Source organism: Nelusetta ayraudi, unplaced genomic scaffold (assembly GCF_046127955.1).
Source record: "Nelusetta ayraudi isolate G7.1 ecotype Tasmania unplaced genomic scaffold, CSIRO-AGI_Nayr_v1 ptg000008l, whole genome shotgun sequence".
NCBI classification, from domain to species: Eukaryota; Metazoa; Chordata; class Actinopteri; order Tetraodontiformes; family Monacanthidae; genus Nelusetta; species Nelusetta ayraudi.
In genome coordinates, this window is record NW_027466058.1 from 7,177,337 (window position 1) to 7,200,528 (window position 23,192).

General features: G+C 43.5%; 1 protein-coding gene across 1 annotated transcript in view; it reads left to right on the forward strand.

Moving 5' to 3' along the window:
• cdh23 (cadherin-related 23) overlaps positions 1 to 23,192 on the forward strand; it is a 141,031-nt gene that overhangs the window by 37,272 nt on the left and 80,567 nt on the right. Inside the window, exons 6-8 of the mRNA XM_076019063.1 lie at positions 18,075 to 18,269; positions 18,387 to 18,515; positions 21,674 to 21,752. Of these exons, the coding sequence (XP_075875178.1) occupies positions 18,075 to 18,269; positions 18,387 to 18,515; positions 21,674 to 21,752 (403 nt within the window). The remainder of the gene's footprint in view (positions 1 to 18,074; positions 18,270 to 18,386; positions 18,516 to 21,673; positions 21,753 to 23,192) is intronic.

Below are 23,192 nucleotides of genomic sequence, written 5' to 3' on the forward strand. Positions count from 1 at the left end.
CAGCCTTGACAAACACCTATCAAACTAATTAAGGTGACAAACAGATGTTTAAGCTCCAGTTTACAGCCCGTCCATCAAATCTTGCCTTCATTCTCGGGTTGTAAAGTTAGTCAAGAGTTTCTCGTTGATTGCATTCTGTTTTAAGAAGGAACAAACCCTTTTGTCTGCAATCACGGAATCTCGGTAGACATTGGAAGTCCATTAAAACCGCCAAAGGCACTCATACGGCCATAACGGTACTTAACTTGAGTTAATTTGAGAGACAGTTGACAGCGTTTCACTTGTTCCAGCAAAGGTCAATTTTCATGTAAAGACCACACTCTACAGCTAATAATTATCTGCTCACTCGCTCTGATCCTGTGGGCTGCTGCCTGAACACCAGCCAGACAGGCTCAATACTTCCACACAGGTCCCATCAACAAAATCAAAAAAGCAGGACCCATTAGTTCATCACTGTGCGGCACTGGCGTCATTAGTTCGGCGAATAATTTTAAAGGTAGGCCTTGTAGTTTTCTCATAGGTAAGCAGCCTAAACTTGTGTGGACCTTAACAGATGTATTCTCTTGTTGCACCTTCTCCCTCCATGCAGCTATTTTGCTTGCTCGTCGGTCAGCCTCCACAGCTGCTGCAGAGCTACATGAAGTGTTTGCAAAGGGATCACGGTGGTAGCGCTGCTGCCCCTCTGTCTTCTCTTTCTGTTTGTTCTCCTTTATTTACCTTTAAGATCTTTCTTATCTTTTAAAGTCTGTTTTTTTCCAGACCAACAACAATACTATGGACCTAATTATTATTCAACTGGAAACTGAAATTAAGACTGGGCTGAACTAATTAAACTGTTGATTTATTACTTTTGGTGTTGTGACACTTAAAAAAAAAAACTATAATCTCTATGGTTTTAAGCTTTTCCTTCTTTCATGAATCACTAAAGCAGCTGATGCGTACATCACCAGAGGCAATTCCACCGGCCACAGCCGATGGCTAGTGAGAAGTAAGAAGCGATAAATTGTGAATGAACGGCTTTGAAACATTTCAAAGTGGGTATTATCTTGAAAACATATATTTTTGAACCTGTTTGAGAAGCTTAAAAAGAGATTGTCAAATACAGATCTCCCCTAAAAAGACAGGGTAGATGTGATGTGGTTCTGATTGGCTTTTTCTTAGACCAGGCCATCATTGAGTATTGGCAGATAACGACTGGCAGCGGGTCAATTACGCACACCTCATTCCTGTCTTCCTCACCTAATCCCCTCTCAGACTTAGACAACGACAACTAAAAATGCACGCTGTTCAGCGCATTCAATTCACATGGTTTCTGTTGAAAGTATGAAATGAAAAATATTTTCGTCTCAGGCCAGTGAGGTGAAAGAAATTATTCAGTTCAATAGTCAGTGTAAATTGATTGTGTGATGCTGTACTTTCAATAAAAAGGTTCCTCAGTGTTATCAGTTATATGTAAAAATGCACCAAATAGCTGTGTTGTGTTTGGCAGAAGAAGAGTTATTTTAATGTATTGTTTTCCTGCCAAACACATACAGCCTTGGCCAGCAGCCCAGCGTGAATGCCTTTGATTGTTTGCCTGTATATGTTCCCGTTTAAGGTTTTCGTTGAAACCGGATGAGAGGATCCAGAGAAAATCTTGAACCTGAGTCTGGGTCAGTGTCTCCTGTTAGACGTGAAATATAGTTAAATCATCGCAAATGTGTTTTTTATCGCGCAGAATAATGCATGCATGGCAGAGAATCGCAGCCTGGGCTCGTGTGTACCAAGATGTAGCTTAAAGTCGTTTAAACTCTTTGAATTATACATTAACTCAGAAGCACATTTGTCTTGGTTGGTGCATTTCCATGCATGTGCAAATGTGTGTAACAAGGTGTTCCGGTGGAGAGACACCTGAGACATTTACACTCATGGAAACAAGAACTCATCTGCCCTCATGATACCAACTGCCCCGGGCTAGAGATAAAAAGAGACGTTGATATACAGTGCAGCGTACACTGCAGCAGCGGCATACCTAAAGGACCAGGCAGCTGAATGTAGAGACTCAGGGCAGCAGAGTTCAGACTGAGGAGAAAACACAGGAAAGGCTTGAGAAGAAGACAGCCCGGCTACTAAAGGAGTGAGGAGTGAATGGCAAACGGCAAACATCTCAGATATATTGGATATCATATGGCACTCATCACAACAGTTGGTGCAGCATATGCGCCAGTCAAGTAGCCATATACAAATAGGAAGACAGCAAGCAATGATAGAGGATTTCACAAAATGTGTGTCAACTGTTTATTATGGCTTCGCTATCAAATTGTTGACGTGTTACACCACTATGAACAGCAAAACTATATGCTTTTGTATCCCCTGTTGGTGCGTGCCTTCACCACTGTCCACCTCTTTGTTGCGCTATTCAGTTGTTTTTGTGAGAAAACCGAAGGAAAGTCCTTTTCTTTTTAGTGACTCCCACGAATATCGCCTTAAAGAGAAACACTTGGGTCACTCCATTAATAGCTTAAAAAAAGAACAAAAAAAAATCCAAAAATCCTACACTCTCTTCCCACAGGTAGAGTATCTTTGGATGAAGAGGAAGTTGGTTTAGCCTGGCTCCAGAGCATAAAATCACTGCCCACAGCTTCACTTTCTTTTCAGCAATTCAAAGAGATCTGATGCTGAGCCAACCAGAACTGTAGGTGGGGCTGGGAATATGAACATCATCTTTCTGTACCAAAAGTAGAAACAACAACAGGAAAGACAGCCTCAAATAGAAAAGTGAGTAAAGATTAGTAGTGGTTTTGTTGAATTTTGATATGAAAACATTTGCTGCATGACCTCAGCATATCACATGACTTTACACCAGTGTTTCCCGACTGACTGGCACTATATTTTGATAATTTTTCAAAAACATAAATCAATAAAATCTCTCAAGTTGTCTTGGGTGAAAAGCTAAGCTGGCCGGACCTGATGTGCACTTGCATGACTCTGTAGTCAGATAACAGTGGATCAAGAGGCCCAATCCCAGACAAGTTAGTCAGTTCAGTAGTTCAGTAGCTATTAAAGCCAACTACAATACATACATGTAAGTGACATATGCCGTGTTCTATGCATGCTGTTAAATCAGATGGTTTTCAGAGGGTAAACTCCTGCAGGTTAACAAACCTCTCAGAGTCCAGTCTTCTCTGAGGACTGTGTGCGCCAAATCTTTCTTCAAGACGCAGGTTGGTTCATTTTTTCAAAGTAAGAGATTAAAACCAACACCCAGTAAAGAACTACAGACAGAACTTACCTGATGCTGATAACAATGAGGGAATGTCTTGCGAAAGCTGGCATCATTCGGAGTCTTATCCTAATGAGAAGCAACACTCTGTTGCCTGCAACACAGGGGAAGGTCATGACTAATACATGCTGATTAAGGTTTAATTACACTTAATGTGATGCTCAGTAACTAATACGCTCACTCGTGCAGATGTGCAGACAGTGTGTGATGTTCGCTGGCGTGTGACTCTGGTTTTCTGGGTCCTCTTGTGTTATTGTTCATATTTCAGCTGCTGAGATGGGAAGAAAATAAGTTTTTATACTTTTGTCTACGAACCCAAACTTAATAAATGTTCACGGTTGTGCTTTCAGAGATGCTAGTCTGCACACTTTGCTTGTAACCTGTAGTGACCACAAACTTATATCACCTACTGTGTAATTGGCTCAGGTGGTGCAGCAAGTTGCATGTGTTGCTTTTTGCGGCTACTTCTTTGGCCAAACAACATTTGCAGAGAATTGGTGTTTGCTGAACATTGTGTTTATTAAATCTAAAAGTTCTCGCCTCCTCATTTAGGCACTGCTTCCATGAGCAGTTCTACCATGTCATTTTTGTGCTTCTATAATTATCTAGTATGAAATTGTATACCGGCCAGCACTAACCAGTGGTGATTTGAATTACTGTGGCCTTCCTCTATGCTATCTGAGCAGTCTGCCCATTGTGACCTCTGACATCAATAAGACATTTTCCTCCACTAAAGCTCCAACTCCAACTGCTGTTAACGTGTTAACTCTTTATGCAACCATTCTCTATAAATCCTCACGATGCTTGTGATGTGCAAATCCCAGTAGACCATCAGTTTGTGAAACTCTCAGACCAGCCTGTCTGGCACCAGTAACCATGTTCACCATGTTTCAAAGCCTCTTAAATCCCCTTGCTTCCTCCCTCCGATCACTTAGAACAGGGGTGGCCATACTTTATTTGCAACGGGTCACTTGACAGACCTGCATCGTGTCGGCGGGCCACGAAAGTTTTGTTGACGGGGGGGGGGCTGGTTGGAAATTGCGCTAACGTTCCCGCATTTTTTCGTTGACTGGGGGGGGGGAAGCACGCTATCGCTGTCGCGCTACGCTAACGTGTCGGCAAAGTTACGTGCCTTCACGCGGGCCGGGCAGAGACACGCAGCGGGCCGGATGTGACCCGCGGGCCGTAGTTTGGCGATGCCTGACTTAGAACTTCCATGAGTCCTCTTTGCCACATCTGTTGTTGTCATGTTTAGGTTTATTATAGATATTTCAACAGTAAAATAATAATACAGTTGATAGGAATATGCTTTGGTATGCTCACAAGATAATGACAACCCAATATAACAAGACAGAAAGCCAAAAGGCAGAGAGTAAAGACACTTAACGCATATAGAAAAGTACATGGTTAACAGAGGAGTGCAGCTGTAAGGTTCAGTTGTGGAGGGGAAAAGTGCAAAGAGAGGGAGATCAGGATATGAAGTAAACAATAAAGTGTGGCTCTTTGTTTTCTGTCATGTGATTTGCTGATTAGCTATTTGTGCTAACAGGTTATTGAAGATTTTACCTCCTAAAGTAGCCGGTGACTATATGTCAATATTTCTCGCACCTCAGTGTTGCATATAAGTGATTTCGTGAATAACGTTTCACTCACTCCCAGTGACAGTGAATCCAACTTCCTGCACTTGGGAGTGAATGCAAATGTAATGCAGCTGCTTCTTCCGCTGCTAAACTCACCTTCAGAACGCGATGCCAGATTTGCAGCTTAACACAATATTGCCATGAATGGAAAAAACAAATGCTTAATAATGACATGCAGCATTTTGTTCAGCGCTGTTGCCGCTAATGAAGCTATAGGGGTCTGAAGGTGCTGAAGTGTGGCCCGTCTTTTTCTGTTTACGTCTATTCGTGTGTCACACAACTGCAAGTTGGGCAAACACACAAACACACACAAAGTTTCTGCTCACCCCTTATTCTCCTGTGACTTTAAAAAAAACAAAACAATGTGGACTGATTAAACTCTGGGATTTTTGGTACTTTAAAAAAGGCAAAATAAATAAATTAAACAAGTGCGTCTTGCCCTCTAGGCACCAGCCGTTTATATGATAATCAGCTCTGCTCTAATTTGCATTTAATTCTATTTTAAAATTGTCTTTTCAAACGAAGAAGTTTTTGTTCTGCAAGAAAAAGTAGTTAGTTTATCATTCAGTGGCATTTATCTTGATGTGCACATCAATCTAGCATACACCATTTGCACTGTTGTTTTGATGAGGGACGATGATATGAAATTGAACACGCCGTACACATTTACAACACGTATAAATTCCAAAATCTCTATGCATTCGTAAAACCAAAAGCAAACCTGGTGATCAAGCGCGCTTAAGTGACGCTTGGTTATTTCTCAGATTGTTCTATGGGCTAATAAGTGTCAGAAAGTGAAATTAGTTTGAAATAAATCACTAGCTTGAGGCTTGACTGGCTCTGCCAACGAGTCATCAGTCACAATGACACATGTGGCTCCACTGAAAAAGTTCCAGTGGTCATCTAACACAGAGGTCCCCAACCACCGGGCCGCGGACCGGTGCCGGTCCGTGTGTCATTTGGTACCGGGCCGGACCGAAAGAATAATTAACTTCCGTTAAATGAATCCCGCTTCATTCATTATCTGAGTCTGAACAATTTTATTTTGAAAAATTACCAGATTCTCTCCGTTACGTCCAGCTAACGCTCAACTCTTGACGCATGTCAAGGCGCTTGTCTCGGTCACCTGACCCGTTACCGTGAGATCAAACCCACAAGCTAGCGAGCAACATGGGTGTCGATCGCCATCCCACAGTTTGCACAGTTTCCTTCAACTCTCACTCAGTGGTGATGCACAGTATCAGCTGTTGATCAGCAACATTAGACAGTCACACATGCGTCCAGACCACCACGCCGTTCATTCAGAGGCCGTTTCGGAGCCATTTGCTGCCCGTTGGTAGTTTGTCAAGCACAATCGCCAAAGAGCAGAAAGTTTTAATCAGTGGGCACTCGCCTTATTATTTGCAATGGAATACAGCAGTAAACAAGTTCTTGCTTAAAATTGGGACCCCCCCACAAGAACTGAAAAAGGAACAGGCGGAAGCGCATGGCTCGCCTTTCCCTGTCCGGCATTATACAATTAAGGTTTATATTTTGAAATATCGATATTGAGAATGGCAGCTGCCAACAGAAAGTCACCAAGAGGTAGAGAGCAGGAGCGGGACATGTTGATTTACCTTACTATTCTCCAGTGAACCGCCAGTGTGTGTCTGGAGCCGTAGATCTCTGCTGTCTGCCTGTCTTGATTACCTTCAGCTTCCAGCAAACAGTGCTGGCTCTTTAGTGGCAGTCAGCCAAGAGTGTGACAGGGACGCCTGGGCTGAGGAAGTGAAGAAGCAGCTAAAGTGATGTTAGAAATGTGGGTTGATTCTGTCCTTTTTTTCCCCCCCACTGATATAGAAAAGAACAATCGGATGAATATACAGAATCCCTTTACAAAGGCTCTTCAGTGGTGTCGTCGGTTCTTCATCTTCTGCATTTAGTGTCTTATCTGTCACTGGCGCCTCAAAGTCCACTCTAACAGAAATCGTTCAGTCAAGAGTGTACAATCAATTTGTGCACTGGTAGATTTGAAAAAAAAAAAAAAAAATCATTCCAGCCCCAAGGCAATTAAAGATGTGTCAGAATCTGCCGTCACAAGAAAGTTGTAAATATAAGAAGATAAACTTGAAAAAATGAAACGTGTCAAATATTCTCTACATGTGGCCTCAAAGCGCACATGCGCTGGCTCGAACGCGCGCGTTCGCGGGCTGTCCTTGTCTTTAAAGTGGCTCCTCTCGCCGTCTGTTGGTTTGAAATCATTTTGTTCAGTTGAGTGCTTCTCCAGAAAATGGCCCATCGCTCAGCCAGGCCACAGAGAGGACAGAGATAAAAGCAGTGCAAGAGCAGGATGAAACGCAAGGTTATAATACGAAACATCATTTGCCATCACCCTTTTTTTTTTTTTCCAACCCCCCCCTCCCCAATGGTACACAAAGACTAGCTCCATATTATGTGTTCTATTGCCTGTTCCTGACCAGTTTAACAGACATTCATTGGATGTTCGAGGTCAAGTGAAATGGACTAACGAAAAGGCTAACAGCATTTAGAGATGAAAAAAGAAAAGAATGAATGGCCACCTTTGTGAGAAAAGCACAAAGACATTTTTCCTTCCGATTCTGTCAGGAGAGCAATTGATTTTCTGTCCAGACCAATCAAAATCCATTAAAAAAAAAAAGTCAGATGGTTATAATCTGTTCTCTTTTTTTTTTTTTTTTTTTGAAGATTTATTTTGCTGTGTACAAGGATCTAAGCAGCTTTATTTTTTTTTATCCCAGTCTGGACTTAAATAAGAATGGAACTAATTAGTTCCGGGCTATAAACATTAGAAACTAAACATAAATCAAGGCACAATTTAACACCTAAGAATACCAAGCAACACAATAATAATGTGCAAAAATGCTTGATTTGTGTAGAAAATGCTTTCAGTGATGTTGCCCCCTTTAAAGGATGAGTGTCGCCTTTTCACTCACTTTCCCCTTTTTTTGTCAGTAATTTGGTTGTCATAACCAGAGGGGAAAGGAAAATGAAAATAACAGGGGAATGACAGAGGCAAATGAGAATTGGTTAGACTTGTATAATTGTCCTTGAGCGAGCCACAATGAGTTTTCATTTAGCAATGCTCTTGTGATACACACATAAATGTTAATACCAGAAAATAAGTATATAGAGAGAAAGTTTATTTCTTTTGAAAAGATTCACTGCCCTGTTTCCATTTGATGCAGGAAACTTTCAGCAGTAGCTTGAATTTATTTATTTATAGCTTTATTGTTTGTTGTTTACCTTGGCCTTAGTGATTCTTGATGTAGCGCCTCCACAGGCCAGGAGGGGAGTACATCAATCAAAAGGTTTGGTTCTGTTGACAAAGAGCAGCGTGAAAACAAACTCAGACCAGCAGCCAATTGAATCGAGTCGACCTCACTTGAAAAATTACCTGACTTTGCATTTTTTGTGAAAAAGAATTGTTCCTGTTGTGAGATGTTTACTCGTTTCATAACAAGAAAAATACATAACAATTTTTTTTGTAGATGTCACTTTCACCTTACATGGACATTTAACACATAACTCTCGGCACTGCTTCACTAATGCTGTTCAATTGTGCGTGTCTGTTTTGCGGTTTTCACATCGCAGACTCTCAGGCAGCCGGCGTCGTATCTCAAAACCGAGCTCAAGACCGCACGGAGATGAGGCCCAAGCTCTAACTGCAGGTGCTGCTAAATTGATAGGTCTTTATGGGCTGGCTCTCACACATCCACTTTGGCTTCCAGTGCCGTGTTTATTGCCATGTCTCAGGCACACACGAGAGCACCTGCTGTCCAGTGACACAGGGAAAGCACCTTTAAAGAAGCCCTCATCAGAAGTGTTGCCCTGAGAAGAATTTTAATGTCAAATTCCATTTTATGGATTCTGTGGTCTTATTGGTTTGTGGATGCTATTGCCAGGAAATGTGATTTGAAGCAGTTACTACTCCCTTAACGCCAGAGGGCTTATTGTGCCAGGGGCATTGCAACATTAAGAAGCAGATTACATTAGGTTTGTTTTTTTTTTTTTGTTCCTTTTTTAAGTAAGGAAATGCCACAAGACTTCTACATATCCGCTGCACATCAGACCAGTTCAATATACGATTTTAGTCTCAGATCATAGTTAAACGTTCTTCAACATCTTTCAATTTTTGGGACATTAATTGATTGGTAACTGTGTCATAATATTTGATTCAGACAATATAAGGTCATGCATACAGTACATTTCTCCTGTTAACACATGCATACACACAATCTCTCTTTTCAGTCTCTCTCACACACACACACATATGTATATATACAATATATATATATGCATTTATGTGTGCGTATATGTATATGTGTGTGTGTTTGTGTATGTATATATATATATATATATATACACATACATACATACATACATACATATACACAAAATACTACCTTCTGGAAAGGCCAGGGTGCTAAAGATTGTTTAAAGATTGTTTTAAGCCGCCTCCCTCACAGTTGGAGCCTCTCTGATGAAGGACACTCAGACTTGTTTCAACACCAGTGAATAATTAATAAGCTTATTTCACATGTGAAATATGGCTTTCTGTTTCACCTCTATGATTAATTTAGGCGTTCTCCTGATTCATCCACACCACTTGAACAAAGCCTTTTCTTTTAAAGGTTCATTGCGTGTCCTTGCTGAGGTGTGTGGACAGTTTGGGTTATTTTGGGTCATATTGACGATTATTGTTTATATCACCACATTTGAAGTTTGAAGTCGAAAGGATGTGTGTGTGTTAATAATCTAAGATAAAATAAGCCTGCAGTGTTCACGTGGTGCCAAAAATAGCCCAAAATAGTTTGAAGGTGAAATATCTCTTTTATTACTCCTTAATTAACCAGTGAAATGTGTTGTTTTTATTGTTCTAGTGAGTTGAGTCACCTGCTGTTTGGGACTCGTGAGGGTTTGGAGTCACCTAGGCCTCGTGACTGTTGTAATCTGTAGAGCAGCCTCATCATTCTTCATTATCCACGCCGACTGTCTATTCTGGAAAGAAGGTGAACATTTTAGATGTCAGGGAAAATCAAAGTGACACGGCAAATGGTTCAGAACTTAATGCTTAATGCAGAGTGAACATTAATAAATAGATAAACAACATGCAGTGCTGCGACACTGTGACTGTGTGAGCTCCATTGGCCACACTTTCCATGAGGTTCGATCGTATAGTGCATGATTCATGAAGGAGTTTAAGTCGTGGCTGTAACATGAATGATCGTCATTTAGTGTTCCATACATCCATGCCATGGCAATTGCACAGAATCTTAGCTGTCATTGTTGATTGCAACGTGTTACAGCTGTTCCTAACTAGGTGTTATAGCATGATGTAGAACCCGTGCCTTCAGATACATCAACAGGATTATAAATACTCTGGGATTTGACTAAGTATTTTCTTCACAATCCACTTTGTGCTTTTCCCTTATTTTTCGCGCTCGACCCGATGGATGACAATTGTTGGCTCCAAGTTAAAGTTTCACACGGCCTGGGGGGAGTGGCACAGCCCTTGTCCCTCTTGGCAGCGCCAGTGTGACTAAGCGTCACTTGTGGGAGGCATTGATGGAGGAACAGGGGTTGTTGAGAAGCAGGCGGATTGAAGGAGTGAGCAGAGCCGGTACAATCATGTGCCTGCTGAGCTCAAAGCGCGGCGCAGATAGACAGGGAGGAACTGAGAACCTTTTTGCGAGGAGTGTAGGTGTAATCATGGCTCTATTCTAGTGAACAGCTGGACCTCTGGAGTTACGAGCAGCGGGGAGCCACAGACGGGGCCCTGCCTCTTGCAAATCACCATATCTTTACAATTCCTGACACGATTAAGGGACATTGTTCTCCGTTTGCCCTTACCTAGAGGGGTAATAATTTGAATGACTTTGACGGTTGCAGAAAAGTGAGATCATTTCATAGTCCAAAAAACAGGTGGAATTCCACCTGAAGCTTGACTTGATTAGCTGGTTGATAAGTCGCGATTGACCTCATTATGCGAGTGGCCATCCATTACCATAGCCAATCGGAGTTGTATTATTGGGAACGAGTGCTTTTATGCACCTTTTGGATAATCAGAAGACTAATCGTAAGTCGTGTCAGAGCCGTTGCTATGCTTTGCATTATTTCCAAAAGCAGAACATGAAGGCAGAAATGTTACTGGTGATGGAAACAGATTAGTTTTATCTTTTTATGTATTTCAGCAAAATCATGAGAATAAAAATTGCAGAAGAGAAAGATTACCACTCAACAATCAACCCTGTCAGTAAAATTCAACATTTAAAACCTTTATTTATTTATTTTTTGCATGGATGCAGTCAGAGCATCAGTATGATTGCTAATTTTGAGGGGAGAAAAAAAACATATTGAATGTGAGAATTTACTTTTTTCACATTTCTATGGCTTATCATTATGCCTTTAATAGCGCTCTCTCCAGTGAAAGAGCTGTTTTGGGGTGATTTGCATAATTTTTAGGAACAAATTGTGCACTAATTTTGGGGGGCTTTTAGCTCGCGCACCTGAAGAACATAATTTGCCTTCACGCGGGGCAGTCTGATGAATTTGGCTTTGCTTCCCCCGTCGCCGAAGTGATGGTGTGCTAGAGCTAAACTGAGTTGTTGTTGGACAGAGCCCCGCTGCACGCTGTGCTGGATGCTCCCCCGAGTGCTCCTTGAGAGCTGACATTTAACCACTGGAATCCATTACACTTAAAGCTCTAGCCCTCAGTGGGATCCAGGCCCTGTCATCCCTCAAGGTCCTTCACCGCGGCTGCTGTGTAGTCCCCAGGTCTAGCCACACTGCACTCCTCAGGGCCACAGCCACCCCCTTGTCATGTTCATCCTAAAAATTTAGCCCACTGGGGACGAGCACGCCGCTGCCTTCTTTCACCCAGGCAGTGGGGAGCAGTGCAAACGTTTGCTCATATAGCCGTTGTGTGAATGCTCCCATGCTTCCAGTTCCACTTTTTACGTTTGTCTTTTCTCCTGTATTGTTTTCTTTTCATTTTTTGTTACACACGTTTCCCAAATTTGGTCACACAATAAATAATAATTTCTTTACTTTGTGCTTGAGCAAATGTTTTCTAATTCATGCCATTGCAGCAAGCATTTATTTTATTTATTATTTATTGTGAAACTATTTAGAAAACGATGTCGTACCTATGTCCGGCCTGGTGTGTACGCCTGGTGTGACGCCGCACGTTTACCCTAAGGACGGGGGAAGGAGAAGAACGCCAGAAGCGCGCCGTGTTTAAAGAAGCAGCAGCTCGCTAACAACATGAGCACCATTGGGAATAGAAAGAAAGATCGCTGGTGAAAAGACCTTGTGGATAAACGACAGAGTTGAAGTTCTGCTTTGAGTTACTTTTGAACACAAAGCCTTAAAAGGTCCATCTTAAGGTTGACTGGGAGTCGTGCCAGTAAAGGTTCGCTGACATTTTTGTCATTTAGGTCTCTGACTCAATATCCCAGTCCGCTGACCCAAAAGAAAATCAATAAAAAAGTAAAACAGGATGTTTGCAAATGGCCTAAGTTGTGTTTATTTTCACTTTGCGCACAATCCACGATCGATCCACGAGCACTGCGTGTTATTGTTCACTATAGTTTGCGGTTTGCAGTTCATGTAAATGGGAAGACTGCAGGCTGGTCACTAGAAGCAGTAAGTCCGCTGCCCGACGTGGTTGTTGTTATTAGTGGTCGTCTGCGCCTCACGGCCACCCTGAGGAGCATTTTAGAAAAAGCACAGCTTTTGTCTGTGAGGTTTGAGTGGAAACACGGGCTTCAAGTAAACGCAAGGCCGAACTGCATACATATTTGTGCGGTTTCAGTGAATCCCGTATTCATGTAAACGGCCCCTTAGTAGACCAGTGCAGGACCACAAAAGTATTGAGAGTCAGTTTGTCAAAGTCTGTCAGTTGCTTAATTTATCCTCTTTATGCTTTTGTTTCAGCATGCCGTCCTCTGTATAATATGCAATATGTCTTCTCCTCCCTTCTTGTTTTATAACTGCTATGCCTGAAATGGAGGGTCTTGATTTCTTAAGTCCACTGCAGATTCAGAGTCCGCAGCAGGAAACACTTTGTCTCACTGTGTCCGCACTGTTCCCCATGTAATAGGGCTCCATTTATTTCCGGACGACAAAGCGTTCCCGGGGTTAAGATGCATAGCAATATACTGTGGCCTTGAATCGCTTCAGACAGACTGTACAGTTTGCTCAATGCACAGTTAACTTGCAGGATGCACAGTGTTATCAGCCCCTGCTCTCTACAGCCCATATCTTTTTATTTTGCTCGTTGTTCTTGCAGATTTAATAAAATATGATTATACTTAAAGTGTTTTTTACGGCCTACTACACATATAACCGGCATCTTGTCCAAGCCCATACCTTGATGGCGGAATTACTGAGACCCTCTGAAGGGTTTTAAATGCCCTGCAGAGGTGTTTATCAGAGGCCTGTTTATTCTCCCACTGACCTCCACTGTAAGGTTTGCTATGCAGGTCATGACATCGGCCAGTTGGATGCAAAATAACCTGATATGCACACAGACTTTCTTTTATATTCTGTATAAAATAGATTTTTTTTTTTTTTTTTTTTTTAGCTATCTCAAAGGGCTACAAGTCACGAGAGGAAATCCTCTCATTTTGGCAAAAGAGGATATACATGTATGTATGTGTGTGTATGTTATGCTTTGTTTCTAGTAGGTGCTCAAACATTTCACTGCTCATCATATCTTATCTTATCTAAAATTTACCACAGCTGTCTTAAATTTTAAATTTGACTGCAGTAAATACAGCATTGTGTGTATACACACACACACACACACACACACACACACACACACAGATCGTTATCCTTCAATTCTTGAACTCATGTCCTGGGAAGCCAGTTAGGGCAGACAAGGGGAAAATAAGACAAAAATCGAATGAGCTCACTGTGTGATGGCTTCACTGTGATTTGATTCTCTTAACAGTCATCACAGCCTCTGGTGTCGAATAAGAGGTTAAAGATTATGGTCTCCTGTACAGAGCCCAGGCTGCTCGCGTCTGAAGAACCACAACAGAGTTGATCACTTTTTGCTTCCAAGGGCCGTTGCTTGAAAGGCTTTGAACAAATCACGGAGATCAAACCTGCTGCTGATGCGCGTGAGCTTGTTTACCTTTCCAGAGCTTTTTAACTAATCCTGTGGCACCTGACACCGGGCGGTATTAATGACTTATTGTTTTACTAGCTGCTGTGTGGAGAGATAGAAACTAGGATGCTTGAGGGGCAAAAGGGGATATTTTGTATCACATTCCTTCTCCACATGCATCCAGATCTCATTCACACACACACACACACACACGCGCGCGCGCGCACGCTCACTCGCTTGCGTTTGCTCGCTAAACTGTTTGCCTGCTTGACATCAAAGGAAACACGATAAAGCAGACACCCACACCAAACACGCTTAAAAGTACACTGGTAAACACACAGACGTGCCCAGGCAGAAATGTTGAAATAATTTACCTTCACTTCAATGTTGTGCGTACTGTATGCCACTTGTGCGCCTGCTCCAGGATGTGCTTTACCTGCAAGCAGGTGTTTTCACGTCCCTTGCAGACAGCTTGACGAGCATATTAATTAAATCAGACGCATGCACCTCAGAATGCATTAGCTGTTCAGGGCAGTGAACAAGTAACATGTTTCAGTTTGTTAGTTTTACGAAGATCTTTATTTTATTTTTTGCAGCGTAGAAACAGATTGCACCATTAAAGGTGCTAAATAATAAAATTGGCCGGCAATCGAGTTGCTGTTGCTCTCAAGAGAAGGAAGTGTAGGCACACATCCCTGAGGCAGCAGCACTTCTTTATCCTCATGCTGGACTGAGGCCACACTGGATGCTACAGTACAAAGTGATCTAAAGAGACTGGATGGACCGAAACATAGTTGTTTACTCAGAGAAACCTTTCTTTTTGACATTAGAAGGATGATGCACTCACTTGTGGTTGTTTTTGTACTCATGCAGCAGCAAGGCTGTTCCTTTCCAAGTAAAACTAAAGTTAAAACGTTGTTTTAGAATAAGGATCTGATGTTTAACGTTAATAGCTTTTACTCGACTGACATTTTTGACTAAATAAAAAACACTTGGTCACTTTGAAGGGATAAACAAAAGGCCCAATTAACCTTGTGGGGCCAATGGAGTTCTCAGATTTTCTTAAATGTTAAATGTTAAATTCTTAAGTTTTAATTCTAGCTCATCCACCTTGGCAACCTACAATAGACAGTATTTCCATTTGTCTCAAAATTTCAGTGACATTTCCGTCTCAACGTGTTCACAGAGGAGGAAGATGTGATAGGGACCAGAGATATAAACAACAGCGATGGCTGAAGAAATGCAGACAAGTTTTTCCTCCTCTGTCTACACTGTTTGTATGAGCTCCTTATTAGATGGATTAGTTAATTCAGAGGAAACATGCTCTGTGATGTGCCAGGCTAGGACCGGGTACCACCCAGGATCATCCCTTTTACAGCCAGTGGGTCTTTTGCTCTTTGCTCTTTTTGGCAGTTTCCTTTTTTTTTTTCGCATAAAGGTCAAAAAACAAGTTATGGCGAGGCAGCAAATAGAAAGTCATGCTAGAGACAGACATCTGACATTACCAAGAAACTATTCTGAATCCCATTTGAAACTCCCATCATATCCCCAGGAAGATAAAATCTTCAGTTTGAAATGGGAGTCACACACACAAACCCACCGCATTTAGTGGCCGATGCAACAGTGAAGTCTCTCCTTACCTTTGCCTGCACAAACTGCAGCCACATACAGAAAGGAAAAAAGAAAAGCACCCGTTCCTTGTCTTGTCTGGAAACAAAAAAATGGGCTTCTAATAGTTTGGACATCTTGTGTCAGCACACTCACTAATTATTATCAACAGTGGTAAAAAAAAAAATAATAATAATAATAAACCACACAGTAGCAACAAATAAGTACAAATTGTTTTTTTAGAAATAAATGAAGAAAAACCTGTTACCAAAAAACTTGGCTAATGTCATATTCATTTTAACATTGCAAACAACCAGCTAACTCATAGATTAACAGACCAGTCTAATAGCACTCAATTGCTTGATCACCAACCTACTCGTATCGTTGCATTTCAGACATTATTTTTTTTAAACCTAAAATCCCACGTTCATAGTGTAAATGCTTGAAAAGGGTGGAGAAGGTTAACGGCAAATCTAATTACTGCATTCTTGAATGCTCCACTCCTGAATAATCTGTGTCGACAAACGCCAGTTAAGGCTTCAAATTGAAGGTTTCGTAAAAACCTGCTACTTTTCTAGCATGGCATCTGCTGCTGATCACGTCTTCCCCCTGCAGCTACGCCACTCAGATCCCTCTGCAAGTACTCCCCTCTACTCCCAGTGTGGCAACCTGGCTTAATCTGAGTAGACAGACCGGTTTCACTGTTAATGTGTGAGTAAGGACTAGAAGGGTCGGGGAGTGGGGAGAAAGAGACTGAAGTGCTGTATCTGTTCAGCTGTACTGTACTGACATGCTAACACCGATGGCATTCTATGCCTTGTTGTTGGGGATGTAGCGTTCCTGCAGTGATGCCCAGTATCATCCGTCCGGGAAGACCATCAACGGGTCGAAATCATGTGCCAGTTCAACGGCGCATGGCGTTTTTTTCGACTTGTATTACCGCATGTGCACGCATTCTCATACAGGCACATAGATACTTATTTTGTCACTGTCGTTTGTACACGACTTAAAATTGGAAGTGCACCCAGGCGCACCGCAAATACGTCCCCCGACGCCGCTGCAAGCAGGTTGTGTGGTCTACCGTCCTCTCACTCACTCACTCAGTCACTCACTCAGTCAGTCGGTGGCTTCAGCTTTTGCTCGGGGCACACAGATAGCATGACCTTCCCGTGTGCGGTCCCCCATGTGGTCAGTGCCTCCTGCTGGACCAAAGAAACACACGGACCTCGGGCTCCAAGTGACTGAAGGAGGGAGAATAAAGGAAAATGTGCTGCTAATACCCGCGTCTGTTAATTTTATGTATTGAAATGCAAAAAAGTGTAAGTATGAAATGTCAGTCTAGAAGGAAACTCTTTTGGATGTTGCAACATGTATCTTTATTCTATGAGGCCGTTTTTGTAGAGCTTGAGTGTGTACGCGTGTGTTAGTATTGCACATCCGAGTCTTCTGTTGCACACACACACTCACACACACACACAGAAGTAAAGGCGTGCAAATCTCTTCACACAAAACACAAATCTTCTTGTTACAGCAGTTTAGGGATAAACGACAAAAGCCAGAGCTTTTACTTACCGAGTGCAATAATGCAGGATTCTTTCAACATCGCGACGTCATTACGCTGTTGAATATGCATAGTTTAGTCTTAGATAGTTTCAGAACCCAAAAAAATCCCAGAATGAGTGCAACAAGACCCTTTTTTTTCTTTTCTTTTTTTTTTTTTTTACTCACACTGGCACAAAGGAGCAGTTTGAACTGAATTAAACTTTGGTGCCAGCTGATTGTCACTCTGTTGAATCTGACTCCGGTTGAGCTGAGGAGAAAGAAAGCAGACAAACAGCAGATTAAAATGGGCTCTTTTTCATCCTCTTGCGCACTTTATCAGCTGACACGCAGGGAAACTGCAAAGAAGCAGCTCGGCCCCTGCTCACTTCCACCGTTACGTTCACTCTGGCTGCACACTGCAGCATTCATTGAAGGATGTGATTGTGATTTTATTTGCAAAGTGTTTTATTCAGAGATGTTATTGTTTTGGATGTGAGGTTGACATGAAAAGGCGAAATATAAAAGATTCGGATGACATCATAAAACAAACTCAAAGAGATGCAAAAAGTACTTGCTATTTTTTTTTTCTTCCATTTTGCCCCACATATCATTGTGTGATTGCAAATAAATTGCTGTTTATGTTTATCTCCCTGTGCCCTTGTTTTCAATTGACAAATCAAGTGGCCTAAGTTGAAAAGCAGTGTATCGAGGGCATTATATTTCAAAAGTAATACAACAAATGTAAATAAATCAAACCAGGAAATGGAGCAGGAGGCAGAAGGAAGACAAGGTCACAAATTTAGTGTCTTCTCCAGCTCCCCGCGGGCGGAAAGAAAAATCACACCTTTCAATCAATCTCGCATGTTTTTTCTCGATCTTCTCCTTGCAGAACACACCGGTGGGCCGCTCGGTGTTCATGGTGAACGCCACCGATCCCGACCAGGGGACCGGGGGCAGCGTCCTCTTCTCCTTCCAGCCGCCCTCTCCCTTCTTCTCCATCGACGGGGCCCGCGGCACCGTCACAGTTATCCGGCCGCTGGACTACGAGACCACCTCGGCCTATCAGCTGACTGTCAACGCCACGGTCGGTCGGCGCGCACGTCAGTGGCGGGGATTAACTCTGCTCAACCCCCACGTGCACGTACTGAACTGTTATGCTTGTGTGTGTGTGTGTCTGTCTCTCTCTCTCTCTCTCTATTAGGATCAAGACAAACTGAGACCCCTGTCCAGGCTGGCTAATTTGGCCATCAGCATCACTGACGTGCAGGACATGGACCCCATTTTCACCAACCTGCCCTACAGCACCAACATCGAGGAGGACATTTCGCAGGTCGGCGCCGAGCTCCCACCTGACATCACGCCCGCTGCACATTTTCCACATGGCCTTTTCCCCCCCTACCCACCCCTCCAACCCTCCACCCCCAACCCTCCTCGCGTCCCATGTCCGACTCCCTCTTTGATAATTGCTAAACAGGGGGTTTGGAGCAGGTGCGTGAGGAATGCGATTAGAACCCAGGCCCCTGAGCTATCGTCCGCGCGGCGAGCCTCACCTCTCATCCTCTGTCCTAAGCCCCCCCCCCCTCGCGCCTCAGGAACCAACACACACGCCGAGACTCAGCCCCGGGGACCCCCCACCCCCCCCCCCCGACCCCCCCAACCCGATGTACAACACTGCAGGTGCTGGGGAGTGTAATTACTGAGGGAGATTTACAGTCGTGCTTCGGGGATGTGAGGCCTCCAGCAAAGGTCACCGTCGCCTTTAGGATTTATCTGGCTGTGGCGGCTCATGTACTGCACGCATGAAAGTACATGTATGTAAATATCTCTATATATAGTGTACATGTGTAAGTACAAATACAATACAAATCTATATACATAGTATATATGTACTGTGTGACATAATAGCCATAGCCTTCCTTTTGTCTTTATGGCAGGTCTGTAATATCGTGAGAGTCTGTTTGCCTGTACTCTCCATTATGTTCCCTCCCCTGATTCAGCCAATTTGGTTCCCAGATGGCTAATGGTCCGGCTTCGGATGTTTCCTCTCGCAGAAAGAGAATCGCACACAGGGGCGCAGTAGTGTCCATCCCTGTTTTCATTACGTCTCCCGGTCCCGCTCTCTGTCTCTATATACCTCCCCATCCTTCTCTATCCCTTTTTCAATTTTGCCTCGTTGCCGAAGTCCCCCCGGCTCGAAACTCGAAGCCCAGCACCGACCCACCCCACCCCACCCCTCCTCCCTTTCCATCCCTCCTCCCCATCCGCCCCGTTCGCCCATTCCAACAACCACTGTCCCCGGTCCGCACGCGCCTCACTAGAAATGTCAAGTGCTACATTTGCATGCATATTAACAGGGCGTGACGGAGTTGACGCTCGGTGTCTCCCTGACTCTTTGATTCATCAGTTGTCACCAGGAAGGTCACAACAGAGTGAGGAGGGGGAGGTGCAGGGCGGCTGGGGGGGATGCAGGGGTAAAATGGAAAAGGGTTAAAATGAAGGTCGACCTTGGTTGGAGTTTTAAGATGTTTTTTTTTTTTTTTTTGGACTTCACTTGAGCAATAGTAGCAATGTAGTTGTTGGAGTGTAAACTGCTCACTACCAAACTGCAGGAGAAGGTCAGCAGGCAGCGAAAGCAAAATCTGTTACTGTGACCCCGACAGCAGAGACAGACCGAGTAATAGTGACACTTTTAGTGAGAGTGGAATTTGGCCAAACGGTGGCAATGCAGACAGACAGACGGACAGACGGAGACAAAGACAAACAGACAGAGCGAGAGTCAGACAGACAAGCATGCATTTCCCTGGCGCACCATCCCAACTGGCGTGGGTCATTCCCATTCGCCGGTGTTGGGTGGCGATAAGCCGAGGCCGCGCAGCGACGGAACGAGCGTCAACTGCTCTGGAGGCCCGTGACATTTACGCGTAAAGAGAAATCAAACTTGGATCCCTGTCATAGGTCATTTCTCAGAGGTGCGAGGGCGCACGCACGCACGCACGCACAAATGCTCAGCCTGCCTCCGCCGTCGCCTTTGTCACTTCCTCTTTCGCTTTTCTCCGCCGACGTCCTCCGGCCCAATCAACGTGTCGCCGGCCATGTAAAACTCCGGCAGAGGCGTCTTTACTTTTTCGTTTTTGTTTTTTTTTGGTGAAATCGCGGCGCTGGGGGCCAGCGGTATCCGCGCCGCTCGGCCTGACGTGTGAGCCTCTTTGAGGACAAACACAATTTGGCTGTCAAATCAATGAGGAGAAAGGGAGAAAAGGAGAATGGGATTGGTGGTGTGGTGGTGGTGGGGGGGGGGGGGTAATGCACTGTACAGCGGGGAAGGGCTGTTGCTTTGGTGTGTGTGTGTGTGTGTGTGTGTGTGTGTGTGTGTGTGTGTGTGTGTGTGTTGCTGCAGAGAGAATCTTTGTCGCTTGATTGAACATGTTCCACTCGTGTGGACAGCTGAGAATATTGCTCATATTACTTCAGCATCGCTTCTTCTTTTCACTCGCTTCTCTTTTTCTTTTTTACCTTACTTATTTTTCTCTTTGTATGACCCTAAATCTGTGTGGGTGTGGGTGTGCGTATGTGTATGTGTCTGAGACAGAGAGAGGGAGAGAGCAAGCAAGTGTGTGTGTGAAGGTTTCATTTCTCCCCTCAGCCAGCGATTGGTGAGAATGACTCCCTCTAAAAGGCTTGTAATTGATTCCTCTGTAATTGGCCAATGACAGGAGATGCCTTGGCAGAAATGGAGCATAAACATGCCTTAGACACAATTTGTAGCCTCAACAGGGGTGGGGTGCGGGGCAGCTTGATGGCGAGTGAGTGGAGGAGCGAAGGGAGACTGCTGAAAGAGGGAGAGAGAGGAGGGAGGAGGAGGAGGAGGAGGAGGAGGAGGAGGAGGAAGGAAATTGGAAAGTAGGCAGGGTCTCAGCAGCTCCCACTGCAGCGCAGGGGTTTCTAAGTATCAACACCGTGTCTGATTGAGGCACGTATGGACTGAGAAAGCTCAGTGGATCAAATGCTTTTCGAAAGGCTTCCCCTCTCTGCTTCTTTCTTTCGTTCTTTTGTGACTCCCCCCACTCCTCTTCCCCATCTCTGATTTTTGTCGGCCGGCAGCAGGAGACGCACTGGTGCCGAATCAATGAAAACAGAATTAACCCAAATCCAACCCTTAAAAACTCGCACAAAAATTTGATTTGCCGCCATGAAATCCCTTTCCATTTCCATCTGCTCTTTTTCTTTCCCTTTTTTTTTTTTGTCCCCGTCCAAAAAAAGTAAAGCTTCACACTTTGAAATGTTGTCAAAATATGTGTGCGACTTTGATAAAAAAAATTTTTAAAAAAGGACATTTCCATTCCATTTACTTACATATTCATTCACTTGCTTCGAGCTGTAATAGCATAATTGATTATGGTCAGAGGGAAGTGATTTAAAAAAAAAAAAAAAAAAAAAAAATCCCAATGATTACAGAAAGATTTGTGTGTGCTCTGTGTGTGTCCGCAGGGATACGAGGTGCGGAAGATAACGGCCATAGACCAGGATCTGGGCCGACCGAGAGGGATCGGCTACACCATCATCTCAGGTCTGAGTCACATAATCAATTTGACATCCACGGCACAGAGAGGGGAATCGATCACTCCTTATCATAATCCCACAAGATAATAGACAAGTCCCATCAAACCCAGTCAGTCAATAGCGGCGGGGGCCAGTGGCCCCGGCAAAGGGGAATAGATTTGCCCCCGTAAGCACTCATTAATTACTGTGTTGTGCGGCAGCCAGACGTCATTTCGTTTTATGGTTCACTAGTTGGTCCAAACGGGATTACGGTCTGACAGCATGACGAATTCTACCTCCGGCCAAAGACTCTGATCCGATGATGTGTTCTTACGTGGTTGCGTTTGATTCATGTCATATGTCTTACAAGCACTTTGAGAAAAACGCAAGTGAATCTATCACGCGGTAACTGCCAGCCTCGGCCCCTGCCTGCATCCATAACTTGCGTTGGGAGCCGCAGTACCGTCAGACACACGAAGCCAAAGTTTGCGCGGTGCACGGTGACGAGACTATTCCAGTGATTCTGCCTTAACACCCCTCCGCTGACTTTCCTTGCCACTGCCAAAAACGAGATGTTTGTGCCAGTCACTTTGTCTGCGGTTTGCCAAGGGGGGGGGGGTATCTCCACAACTCTGCTTTCCCGGAAAACTTGCTGGACAGATTTAGTGTGCCGCGGGGAGCCCTAAGTTACAATTTATTTTGGTTTGTTTTGTGTTTGTTTTTTTTTAATTGCTGGGATTGTCACCATATGACAGATATATCTTGTTTAATTAGCCTTATCTGCACCAAGACATAAAAACAGGAATGGGTCCAAATTGTGTTGGCAATTTTACACAACCACTGTTTACAGAAGTAACTTCTAACAGCGGAGATGTTGTTCCAGTGAAGACCCGTCCCTGGTCCGTTTTCATGTTCCTTCACAACCTCATTAAACCGCTCACACGCTTTGAGACCCATTCCGTAAACTGTAAGCTGGAAAGACTCTATAATTACTGGAGAATTCAAACGTCTTTTTGTATCAATTCTACAGTTTTACATACTTGAGGTAAAGTATGGTATTACCTCTAGTAGGTTAAATACACAGGTGCAAGATACACTGTAATTTGCCAAATTGAAATAAAAAGTTCAATTAAGTGGAAAGATAATATTTACACTTTATTCAAAATATTTTACACAGTAATCTTTTAATGTATTACATTTGAATTAATTTGCCCATTTTGCAGTACTCTACTGTTATGTGTAGCTCCTTTTAGTTTCCTGAGGTGACAAAGGAGCACAGAGGTCAGAAAAACTGGATTATGGATAATTGGTACAGAACAAATCTGTTTTACATTAATTTGCATTGAAGGTTAAAATTGATCCTGTGTCAATACGACATCAGTTTTCTTTTGTCGAGTTTCGGTTGCGTCGTTAAATCGAAAGTGCCGTCTATTTCGGTTGCACTAAGGGTCTCTGGTATGCACCTGAT